This window comes from Struthio camelus, chromosome 10 (assembly GCF_040807025.1).
Source record: "Struthio camelus isolate bStrCam1 chromosome 10, bStrCam1.hap1, whole genome shotgun sequence".
NCBI classification, from domain to species: Eukaryota; Metazoa; Chordata; class Aves; order Struthioniformes; family Struthionidae; genus Struthio; species Struthio camelus.
Genome location: NC_090951.1, coordinates 30417618 through 30430060, shown reverse-complemented (window position 1 = coordinate 30430060; position 12443 = coordinate 30417618). Strand labels below are relative to the sequence as shown.

Sequence of the window (12443 nt, the reverse complement as noted above, 5' to 3'; positions counted from 1 at the left end):
CTGCCTGCTCCTGAAAAGAGTTTGTGTAAAAGGTAATTTGTAGTAAGACACTGAATTTTTATCCATGGCACAGAAAATAGACATTTTATTACAGGGAACAATCTTAACTATGGTCCTGTTTTTTTCAATGCGAGAAGAAATCTTTCCTTTTAGAAAATAAATATTTCTGTCGTTGCACATTTTCCAAATGAGTTACAGGGCAATTTACAGAAGCATTTTTTAAAGGATAGTTCTGATAAAATTATAATTTACTGATTAATTAATTAATCAATAAGGATTAATAAGGATTACTAATTAATAAGGATATTCCCTGATTAACTGGGTTTAAGGAACAAAACTCTATGCTAAATATGAAAGCTTGCACTGTTTGAGTGAGAAGAAAGCTACATAACTGGAATAAGCTCTTTTCCTAGGGTGCAGAAGTAAGATGTCTACAAGAAGAAGAAAGAAAACTACCCTTTTTCTATGTCCTGAGATGCCTCAGCCTGTAGCATGTGGTACTGAAGTAAGGCATGAAGACCCAGAGAGACTAAGGTATTGGACAAACTTGAAGGAAGATCTCAAAGGGGAAGATCTTTTCACTCATTGTAAGATCAGCTGATGAGTTGTTCTGTGTGAATTGTAAAGAACGATGGATTTGGCAAGCAAACGTCTCCCCTTTTCATACTACCAGTTTGCCTTCCCATCCCGAGAAAGGTATAGGAAGGCTCTTATCCTTGAACGCTTGTGAGTGAATCTTAATTTAAAACTATGCATAATCAGTCCAACATCCCAAACCATTTTCTGTTTTAATAAATATGATTTCAAGACCTCTCTGAAAGAAAGGGAACGGCTTGTGTTATAACTGACCCTGCTTGTACATTGTGTATGTATAAGCTGGAGGCCTCCTTCTCCTCCTGCATTTGTAGCTTTGAAGAGACAAGAATTGTTCAATAAGCAGAATAGAGAAGGGAGCAGAAGTGTGCTAAGAAGAAGAAAGAGAAAGAAATGTTGAGAGAAGATGGTGGAGGAGGGAGGGAGGTGGTGAGGGAGAGCAGCTGCCAAAACCTGAGGACAGCAGAGCAAAATACTACTGAAGCGTTGACTGTGATGGGTAAAAAACACATCACTCCCAGGTATGGTAGATAAATTGAGGCCAGGGAAAAGTAGAGGAAAGAATAAAAACTTAGAAAGCAAGGGACAGTAGCTGAATCCCACCTATGGACTTCTTAAGTCTCAAATATCAGGAAATTGAGCCTATTTAATATCTCAGATAAGCTCAGGGAAGCAAAACTGTACTACTTGCTGCTTCTAGGGACTTGCATTTGATCAGAGCTGGCTGGCGTGTATGATATGGATGTTGCAGTTGCTGCGATGTGATGTGACAGCATGTGTATGTGCTGTTCTGACAGTGTCAGCTGGTGCTGCTGTCTTGGGTAATTTAAATAAGATTAAAGACATGAAATGAAACAACTGAAGAAGCAGCAGGATATTGATGAGATTACTGGGGCAGGCATTAGAGCAGGAGGTACCACTCCCTGCCACCTCTCCTCACCTGACTTTTCAAAATCAAAGTGAGAGGGGAAACATCAGTCTCAACAGCACAGACAAAGTCTGAAACTGAGCCTACTTCTCCTCTCATTTGGAGTCTCAAGTGCCATATATGCTTATAGCACGACTTGCTTTTACTATTTGTGTTTGTTATCAAGTAATTAGAAACAATGGCAGGGATCCTGGCTGTCTTCATGTCCCTAAATGAGACCACTGATTCCAGTGAAGCCAGGCCTGGCTGAAAGCTTCCCAGGTGCACAGGGACCACTCAGGTGTGTGGCATGCACACATCTGCGAGCAGAGGTTTCCATTTCACGATGTGGGGGCTGAGGGAAGGCAGCAGATTGTACCTCAGGCCCTCCGCCTACATTCCTGCCCTTTCTGAGATGGCTCAGACCCTCCCTTTTCCTTCTGGGACTTCAACTCATAAGAATAGATTTGCATTTCCTAATCAGTTAACTTGCCTGGCAATGGGAGTTATTCTTTGTAAGTAATGCCATATTGTATTTTTGATACAAGCTTTTGCAAGCCCTTTGTTGTGCAAATATGGACCTATAACTCAAATAAACCTATTGGCTTCAGTTGGATTACCTGTAAGAGAGTTAAGTGCTATGTCATATGAATAAATACTGCTCTCTAACAGATAGATTCTGCAGTCTAGTAGCAATTTTATTTTTTGAAGGAAAAGGGGAAGCAGCACAAGTCACTAGTTAAACTGTGGAGATAATCACCTGCCGGTTCAGTTCATCTGCAAATGGGAGAGATTTGGCAATGTTATTAATGATCTACCATGGTCAGGTTTACATCTCAAAGTATCATGTCTTTTCATGTGGAGGAAGGGAGGAGAATCATGGCACATTTTGCAGATAGGAGAACGGCCACAGAAAAAGGGAAGGGATTTAGGGTTACCAAGCATCCTGTGGGAAGGCAAAAGTAGAACTTGGTTTCCCAGCTTCTAGTTATCATCTTTCAGACAGAAGGTAGCAATGTCAGCAGGATCTCTGGCCAGCTTGTAAAATTAATTTCAAACTCCTTTAAGTACCTACCGAAAAGGAAAATTAAAGTGATGAGGTAAACCAGATGTTATAGTTAGTATTGCAAACAGCATTTTTAATAACAAAGTGAAAATAGAATCATTTCTAGAACTCTTCAATATTTTTTCCCAGCTGTCATTCACTGTGTGAATCTCTGTTATCATGTGGGAGTGGATTCAACAATTTCCAAGGCATTTTTAACTGGTCTGTAGTTCTGCTGGTAAGTGGAAAGTCACAACTAGATCAGTAGCAGGCATCTGATGAAGGTTTCTCATTTAAGAAGTGGTGCCATGCAGCTAAAACCTTTCGTGATTTTAATGGGAATACTGGCAAAAATTTTTGGTGCTTCTCGCCTAAGCTCTTGCATTTGGAGTTCCCAGGGTGCCAATTTACTATTCTTTTGGTTTAGAAATGGAAATTGTGATGACTATCTTCAGCAAATAATTAAGAAAATTACTGATTAACGCACAGCGCTGTATTTCTGCAGTAGATTTCAAAGGGGCAAGATTTCTCAAACTTTTGGTGTCCCAGGATGACTGTAGTGATATGAGTAGAAAACTGCCATGATGCAGATGAAAGAAAAAGATCTACTGTATTTGGTTTTGAGAGGGAGACCTTGTCCTACCTGTAAAGTAGTTCTACTCAAGCAGTCGAGCAAAGCAGAGTCTTTTCCATAATGTAAAACATTAAACATCAGCAGTTTCCTTTTTGTAATGCCTTTTTGTTATCCTTTTTGCTTTTTTGTTACCCTTTTTGTTATGTCAACATATCATAGGGAGCTGTTGGAAATGATGCTCTTCCTACTAAGCTGCTTGCTCTCCAACTCCATTCAGCGCAGTTACACCTGATGCTCAAAGCTGAGGCACAAAAGCCATAGGATCTAATGAATCAGTCCTCCTTTTTGCACAGAAGAAAGCAGTTGTTTTTAAGAAACTGCATAAAAATTAGAGCCTGATTACCTGTTTTAAATAGAGGACGGGAAGGGGTTTTGCTATATGAGCTAAATAATGTTTTTTTCTGAGCTATCCAGGGCATGTCTAGTAAAAGCAACATGGGGTGGTAAAATTTGCAGAGACCTTTTAATCTGTTTTTTGAAAAGTCTTTGTTTTTGCAGACTAGAATAAGCAATTATGATAGCTGACTAAAGGTATTTTAAATATGTTGCTGTATATATCATGGTAAGCTGTTTCTTCATTCTAGGTCCTCACTCATATTCACATGAGTCTGGAGAATTTTATCAAGTGAGTTACTGAAAAAAGCATTGTTACTTATTTATTGGAAACTAGAATAAGAGTTTGAGTTCTGAATTGCAGAGAGAGTAGGTTTCTATCAACTCAATCTGTGTTTAATTGTTAATAACCCAAAAAAATAATGTTACTAGGTTTTTCACTGGTTGTGTTCATTGTTTCTTGCATCTGGCTTTTTTTTTTTTTTTTTTCCACCATGTTGTCTATACCAGTGACCCAAGATCCTTAGCTGGATAGAACAGCACAGTGGTCTGACTTCATGTTTCCAGTTGCCTACGCTCTTTGACCCATGGTTTCTGGGCTACCAGCATGACTCCAGCCCTTCATCCATCAGCAGTAGATAAGCAAAATCTTGCTATTTCTCCAAGTCCTTAGAAAAGGAGGCTGACTTTGCTTTGCCAGAGCATGAATGCTTCCATGGGCCCTGAGCATAGGTCTGGCCTACTGTCTTTGGCCAGCAGAATTTCTAAGTACCTTACGTCCAAATGCCTCCTCACTACCGCAGTCTGCACTTCTGGGCTGTGGATGTCTGCTCAGGCTGTCCTCCTTTTTCAGGCATGGCATGCTGGAATGGGAAAAGATCCAAACAATTCCTTCTCTGATCATGTATGGGAAGTGCTGCCTGACAGCACCTGTCTGAGAGCACACTGCTTCATACAAAAAAGTAGAGAATCTTGTCCATAGCCTGTAAAGAGTTTTGTGGATCTTTCAACATAAAAAATGCTATAGAGATATTTGTCTTACTGCATTATAGAAATGTAGATCTTCTTGCTGATAATACTCAACTCTAGACAGTGAACTTACACCAATATCTACTGAGAATTTGGCCCATATAATGTGATTATAGTAAGAATTTACTCAAAGCAGGGGGGTGGTGGGAGCCTGAGAAGAGTGTAAGGAGGGTTTCAGATATCAACCCTTCGAGTCTAAAGCTTAACGGGATACTGCTGTTCCTTTTGAACTTCCCAACTGGGAGAAGTTCTGTGATTCAAGGTGTGGGGGAATGAGAGGAAGAGACAAGATAGGCATCTGGTGATAGTCGGACAGTTGAACGGCTCCGTAGTTCTGAGAACATCCCATCGTAGTTTATCCTCAAATCTGACTGCTTTTCTCTTTCAGGTACGGACTACTCTTTGATCCCATAAAGATCATCTCAGTTTTCATGAAAGACCCCTATAAGTGGCCAGCAATATATCTCATTGCCGGTAAGCCAGCAGTGTAGAAGTGCCATCAGCCAAATATGCAAGAATGTTACATTCAAAGTTGAAAAAACCCTGTGAATTATTTTAAAAACAATCTTTTTTCTTCTGGACTTTGTGGCTTGTACTCGGTCCAAGTTTTATCACACAAACCCAGATGTGGGTTTTTAGAGTTTTAATCTCTGCTAGGAGAGACTGCATATCTTTTGATTTTCTCATTTTGTTATAATCCTGTATTTACAAGCAGAGCTAGTAAAATAACAAAAAAGCACATTCAATGAGGAAGGTTTGGCAAACCCAAAGTAATCTCATTGAGATGAGTGATGTTTTTAGACCCTTATTTTCATAATACAGACTTCAAAAATCTATCTCCTTTTCACAGGAGAATTTCAGGGCCAAATATCTCAATGGCATAAATAGATGTAAATCCACTGAAGAAAGTGCTATTGCATCCATTCACCAATGGTGATTTTTCATTGATAGTGTCTTTTAATATCACAATTAGCAGCCCTGAAAGAAAATGAAACCACCTTTGATCAGTGCTTCAATGCAAGTGCTTTTATTCTGTTCTTTCCAACCCTTCATCTCCATCATAGAGTGTCTGAGTGTCTTTCATGAGTGCATTAAGTGTTGTATGCACTTCAGCCTTTCCCTTACGTCCTCTCCAAGAAGAGACTTGTATGCAGTACAGGGTGTTGTTTTTGTAAGGCTTCGTTTTTTAATGTCGACACTTTTACAGGTTTCTAGGAGAGATGGCAGACTGAAGGAGAGTAGTTTTTACTTCAGGTGGGGTTTGTAATGGCCTGTGATTTCTAACAGAGCTCATTCCACAGACTGAGGGTCAGATTCGCAACAGTTTCTGGGTTCCTAAGTCTATCAGGAGGTAATATCAATGGGAAGTGAGGTGCCAAAGAGGGACTTTGCAGTCCCTGTGACTAGCTGGTTTCCTGTATGGATCAGCTTTGTTAATGTGGTAGAAAAATCCACTTTGTTCCAAACAGAATCAAGTTTTTGATTCCAAATCGAATCAAGGCGATGAGAATCTTGGCCAGATGAGACCTGTTGGTTTACCTCTGTACAAGCAGATGTCAGAATCACTGGTGAATTGGGATGTCTCTGGGAACCTCTTGCTGCCCATAGTAGTTTGCTGCTCCTTTTCCACAAAGTGTGGAAACAGAGAGATGGTTAGCACATCTGAAATGTTAATGATGTGAAATGTGTGAGTCAAACCCTAAAGATAAAGATCTAATATGATTACCTAAAATTGCAGCAGGATGTTTATAACATCTTTGCATTCAGGTCTATTTTGGCTTTAAACATTAGGAATAATTTTATTATGGAACACCAGAAAATTGACACTTAGCTACTGTTCTTAATAAACATTGCTCGTCTTGTTTCCCTGCATGAGGTTACATTTTTATTGCTGCAGGTTCCTCCACTTTTAAATGTTCACTTGCATTCAATTTCCCTTTCTCATAATTAGCTGAGGAGGTAAGGGCATGATCATAGTTTGCTCTGACTGCCCAGACCAAAACAGCTAGCTATTTCTGCAAAGCTGATTAGGAGTGACGTGGTTAAAACCATTGAATTTAAATTATCACTAGATTTCAGAGTTAATCTCTCCTGGAGATGAATGAGAACAAGTTATATCCTTTTTAGTGCTGAAACACACCTACAAGCCCTTGCAGGCTCTTGAGAAGTCACAGAGATGGTATTGATTCCTTCTCTAACTCAGCAAGTTGGTGCAGAAGGATTTGAAGGGCCGCTCCAGGACTCCTCAGACAACCCTACAGAAGCAGTTGAAAACTGTAGATTTGTATGAATTCACTGTCCAGCTTTTTTATCTGATGCTGCTGCATGCTACCTTACCCACAGAAGGACCCTTAGAGACGACCCTGTCCTCCCCAGGCGGATGGCTTAGCAGCTGGCCTTGAATATGCTTCATTCTACTCACAGTCTCATCACTGCAGTGAGTCAGTTTGAGGCAGCCTCTCCATGGCTCATGGGCTCAGAAACTTCAGCCCTATAAATGCAAGTCCCATTTTGCAGAGCTTTGGTGATCCCCAGAAAAGTGTTAGCTGATCATTGCTGCTAGCAAGTTCGGCCCAGGCCAGCCTCTGAGCGTACATTCCAGAAGTGGCCTTAATATAGGTATTTCTTGATGTTTTATTATTTCCTTCCTTGCAGCTTCTGTTTTGCTTGCCCTTCCTGCAGTTTTTATAGAAAGGTATTTAAAAAAGGTAAGTGAACTGATTCCTTCTTAATTATGCTTGCTCTTTGTAATGATGGGTCTTTCTAGCAGAATCCATCCTTTTAATCTGACTCCTTGCTACATATATATGGGGGGAAATGAGATGCCTGCAAGCCATGATATGTTTGTAAAGAACATTAGTGTTGCAGTGAGGTAGATACACTCATTCACTTTATACATTCATTTGGAGATTAGGGTCTAAATTTAGATTTATTCCCCAGTGAAAAGGGTTTTGTGGCCTCAGTTTTGATAGTTATTTCAATGCAAAACTACCACAGGAGCTAGTGCAACGAGTAGCCTTTGGTTTGGAGCCTGGGACTGAATGATATGTTAGAAGCTAGAGCCCTAGCTTTTAGTAGAAATGCATGGCAGAAATTCTTTGTGTGCCTGACTGCTCTCTGTCCAGCCCTTCTGTGAGCTCTCCATTTCACCAGTTCCCTTCTGATTAGAGCATGTTATTCATAAGGCCAAACTGTCCCTGGATAATGTAATAACACACCATTCGTGTCCTTTGTAGGTTCGTGGCTCTGGATGCATAGGTTTGGCATTGCAGACTCTGAACCTGCTCTCACTGGTAGCATTCCCTGCTGTGATGGTTTATAGAATGAAAGCCATAACTCCAGGTGAGAGATTTGCTTGGGGCTATAAGCGTTACCCTGGCTTACCTTCAGCCCAGCAGTAAATGGCTTCATGTCCCAGAAGTGATGTAACTGTCACTGTAGAAGGAGGGCTGCCCAGTATAAAATATTATCTTTAACAACACTCAAAATTAAAAAAAAGCATTTAAGAGTATATAGGGCAGACTTGTTAACCAGGCCTACATAGCTTACGAGCAGGTTTTCTGCAGCGTGCATAGCATAAGAGGTCAATTTTTGAAGGCATTCTGTCTTTCCATGCTAAGTGTAATATTCTCTGGCCCTTTTGTATATATATGTAGCTATCATCAGGGAAAATGGTAATGAGTTTGCATACCAAGGAGATATTAAATCCCAATTCCCCTTCAGTAATGTATAATGTCAACAGAAGCCTTTGATGAATACAGCCTCTTCTTAATTAGATGCTTGAGCAGGAGATTATTAATCCGTTTATCTCAAATTCTAATTGTACCATGAATTGCTTGCTGTTTTATGCCTAAGTTTATGTTCATAATTATCTTTCTGGAACCTTTAAAGAGCCATGCTCATAAATGAAAATATTTTTGGAAGCTTGTATTCTTATTTGTATTCCTTTCCTCAATGTGCATGTTTGTAAATATTCTGAAAGCCTTGCTCTATCAGCCAAGGGTATCCTACAACATAACAATTCAGGAATTGCAGCTATATGTCATTTCCACGGTAGTGATATCTGACATTTAAAAAACATGAATTTTGGCACCAGTGAGGGGAACTGGCTGATTATCATGGCAAAGGCTGCTCTTTATGTACCAGAGCTACAGAGCAGGCAGGATTTGGGTACCTGCCAGGTTTCAAACGCATCTTAAACCTTAAGCTTAGGCTGTGATACTAATGAGCCTATAGATCTGAAAATTAGTGCTAGGAGATTCAGAGCAAGCCAATAAATTTGCTAAAAGAGCATGTAGTTGCCTGGATGACCTATATTTGCCTGGATACAGCTGAGGAGTCTTTTGACAAATATCCACATAGCAGGCAAATACTGTTTTCCTTTGAACACACTGAATTGGCCTAATTGGCTATTCATGGTGAATACTGCAATAGCTCCATCTACTGAAACAACTCATAAATCAATGGAAACGTCAGAAAGTTGCAGCAAATGATATTCCTCCTCCTGTCTTCTAAGCTATTAGCGCCCCACTGTGTTTCTATCTTTAGGACGGTCTATTTAGGAATAGACTAAGCAGGCTATAAGAAAGTCTCTCTGTGTGTATGTATGCCCACACAAGAGAGTGAGAGAGACCAACAGACACGTGGGTGACATTCAGTTGAGTGAAATAATGAATAACAGTAAAGGAAGTCACTTTCTTAGAATGGCTCTCTTTTTATATGGGCTGCCGTACAGGACTTGCTGCGTGCAAGCAAAGCTGTCATGGCCCCTCTCTCTTACAGCTGAAAGATTTCAGGGTGGGATGAGGCTGGCTCTGCTCCCATCCTTTAAGTTGTAGGAGGACCCTCTATGGCAGACACTGTGTATCTGTGTTGATATGCAGCTGGGACATAGCGAGGGAGTCACGGCCACCCACTCAGAAGGTGCACTGACCACAGAGGGCTCTGAGGCAGTCTCTCTGGCCAGACGCTCTGCTAACATCTCCGCTGGTGGCGTTAATTCCAAGTATGTATGAAATAAAATGCTACCTGGGCAGCTGAGTGTCACTGCATCTCAGGTTAGCCAAGGGAATGGTTTATAGATGTCTATTTTGGATGCATCTGGCAGACTGTATAAACAAGGATGTCTGTTATCTGATTAGCAGAGGCAGAGGGGTTTCTTGTACTGTCTGCACTTGGGAAGCTAAGATAACTTGGTGTGTCAGCTCCTGCTTCACTCTATTTTCTCTCTTTTCTCTTAGTTGGCGGGCTGCTGACCATGTTTGTGTATCTCATCATTACCCTGAAACTGTTCTCCTACTACCAGGTGAATCGCTGGCTTAGGGAGGGGAACCCCAGATCTGTCAGAGGAAGTGCCAGGATGCAAGGTCAGAAAATGCAGCAGCCTTCCATCAATGTGAGCGGCAGCAGACATTGAAAAGGATGATCTACTTATGTGTGGACTGAGCTCAGAACTGGGATTTCCGCGCCCTGCTCCCAGTTCTGTTACGGATGTAGTTTGTGACTTGGAGCAATTCATCCTCTTTGTTTCTCTGTTTCCCTGTCAGTAGAGAGTCTTTGGGACATCTAGACATCTTCTGCCTCACCAGGCTTTTGGAAGCGCTGATTAACATGTCCATTTCAAGGCATAAATTGCTGCACGGGGCTAGATCTTGTTTTAATGCATCAAAGGAAGGTTTTATAGCTGCGTTTGAGGGGAACAGAACTGTGGTCTAAGTGCTTACACACAGTCACACCACACAACAGGGAAAGTTAATGCCTAGATTCCTCCCCTGCTCTCCCCTAAACCTCTCTGTTTGCTCCTCACACCAACTTAGTAACATTGCTGCTTACTCCCCAGGCTCAGTTATCTCCTGAACAATGTTTGTTCCTGACGTTTTTTCTCACAGCGCTCTTCGGCCTTAAAAAGGCACTTTGATTCTTTCTCTGTTCTTTGACTTGGAGCTAATGGGACTCACCCAGTCCTGTGAATCAGAATAAGTTCCTCGGCATCTCTGCCTTGTGGACTGAGCGAAGCAGAGGCTCTGTGGAAAGCAGACATGGGATCGTGTAATTACAGATTGTCCAAAGTGTATGTGCAATGCGACTGATTGAAGCTGCATGACTATTTCAGTATAAAAACATGCCTTTTTTGCCATGAAGGCATAGCCTTAATGGGGAGTAATGGCAAAAATGATTCCAGTTCTTCTCTGCCATTGACAACGTTGAAAGCAATCTTAGGCTGATGCTGAGCTTTTTTAAATACCGCACTTCATGCTTCTATTTAGTCAGTCTTATTTATGCTGCTTTTTAACCTCCTTCCTCTCTTCTTCTTAGAGCATGTGAGCCTTCTTTTTATGCAGTACATGATCTTGCAACAAAATCCTGTTTCCTGGTTATCCTACCAGTATTTTGTGGGGCGTATAATCTCAAAGAGGATGAGAAGTGTTCATGACAGGATCTCCTTTTAAATTAGCCCGGTAATGATGATGTCACATCCAGGCTACCCACACTCTCTCCATGTAACACTGAACAAGTCATTTATGTCAAGAGCCTAAGAGGTATCTAAGTGCCTTACTCACAGTTGAAACCTTAAAAACAAGAGGACGTGATGGAGAGGAGGGACTTGAAGTGAAAATATCTTTGAGGATTTGTGAAACAGCTCAGCTTTGAGGATTTGTGCTGTTCCTCTGTGTCCCATTTGTAAAAGAGGGACAACAGCATTGTCCTAATTCACAGGTGGGTGAAGAAAATCCGCCCATTAGAAGCTGTAGGTGCTCAGAGTCTCGAGCTTTTAGTGTTCATTTGAATCCCAGAAGAGAGAGAGAAGGGTTCCCTGCCCCAGCTTGCTGGAGACTCTGCAGGAATCAAAACAAAACTAGAAGGGAGTAAAAAGTTCATGCTGGTGCCATCACCTGGACTTCATGGAAAGCTTCCTGGTGTAGTATCAGCCATTTCTTGTTATGTAACGTCATTGGTGGCCTTGGATTCACCTGAAACCAGCTGATCCCTTGTATGCTTTGTGTTAGCAGCAGAATGTTCCAGCCATCACTCCAGAAGGAATGAAAGAGGACAGTCAAAGCAGATTGTGTACCCAATGAACCTCAAAGTAAAAGGTAACAACTCCTCCTTTTACAGCAGGTACCTCTTCTCTGTCAGCAGAGTAGGATTTTTATAATATATGCTGCACAGCATTGCAGAGAGAGCCTAGCAGGTGAGTAGCTTCTGCTTCCACCAAAGGAACAAAAATTGCCTTCATAATCTCTCTTAGGTTTGGTGTTATTCCTCCAAAATTAAACCTCTGTTGGAAAATACTGTTGTTTTTGTAAGTGACCTAAGATTGCTGTTTTCAAGTTTGCTGTGTGTATTTGACAGCACTTCAGGTATAAGAAGTATCGCCATTTCCTCCTGTGTAGTCTGTTTTTGTGCACATGTGTCTTTCACTAGGCAACAGAGGCACAGAAAAAAGTTTTCAAATGAAAATCATGTTTGTAAAATTGCAGAAGCTGGTGGTTAGTGAGTATTCTAGGGCACGTGGAGTTCCTGGAAACCTTTTCAAACACACTTTTCTATCATCTCATTTTGGTGGCTGATAAAATGAGCTTGTATCTTTGAAAAATCCCTCCAGTTGAACTCCCTGAGAGTTGTGGACGGACGTTTTGGTATTTTGAAAGTCAGGGCATTAGTTTCAGTTCCTAAACAATAATTTAACTTGAGATATCCATTTAATAATATTCCCCAAATCCTTCATCATGAGTTTCATGTGTGATGCGTGTCTCCCAGTGCTGCAATTCAGCAAACAAGCTAGTCTGGTTTTTAGAGAAGTAGTAGTGGTACCGGCACACTGAACACCTGTGCAAGAGTTCTGCTTGATCTACAGTAGCAGTGATAAGACCCTCCTAAGAGGATGTGTTTGGCTTAGA

The 12443-nt window shown here is 41.1% G+C and overlaps 1 protein-coding gene across 9 annotated transcripts in view; it reads left to right on the top strand.

Annotated features, from left to right (window-relative positions):
- LOC104138457 (diacylglycerol O-acyltransferase 1) overlaps positions 1–12443 on the top strand; it is a 28757-nt gene that overhangs the window by 1771 nt on the left and 14543 nt on the right. Inside the window, exons 2-9 of one of the 9 annotated variants that reach the window (XM_068955443.1) lie at positions 421–534; positions 2697–2784; positions 3765–3805; positions 4931–5016; positions 7198–7250; positions 7779–7884; positions 9783–9908; positions 11550–11636. In XM_068955443.1, coding sequence (XP_068811544.1) covers positions 428–534; positions 2697–2784; positions 3765–3805; positions 4931–5016; positions 7198–7250; positions 7779–7884; positions 9783–9908; positions 11550–11636 — 694 coding nt within the window. In that variant the 5' untranslated portion in view covers positions 421–427. Of the gene's footprint in view, positions 1–413; positions 535–2696; positions 2785–3764; positions 3806–4930; positions 5017–7197; positions 7251–7778; positions 7885–9782; positions 9909–11549; positions 11637–12443 lie in introns of all 9 variants that reach the window. The other 8 variants (XM_068955447.1, XM_068955446.1, XM_068955448.1 and 5 more) reach the window with 8 other exon arrangements.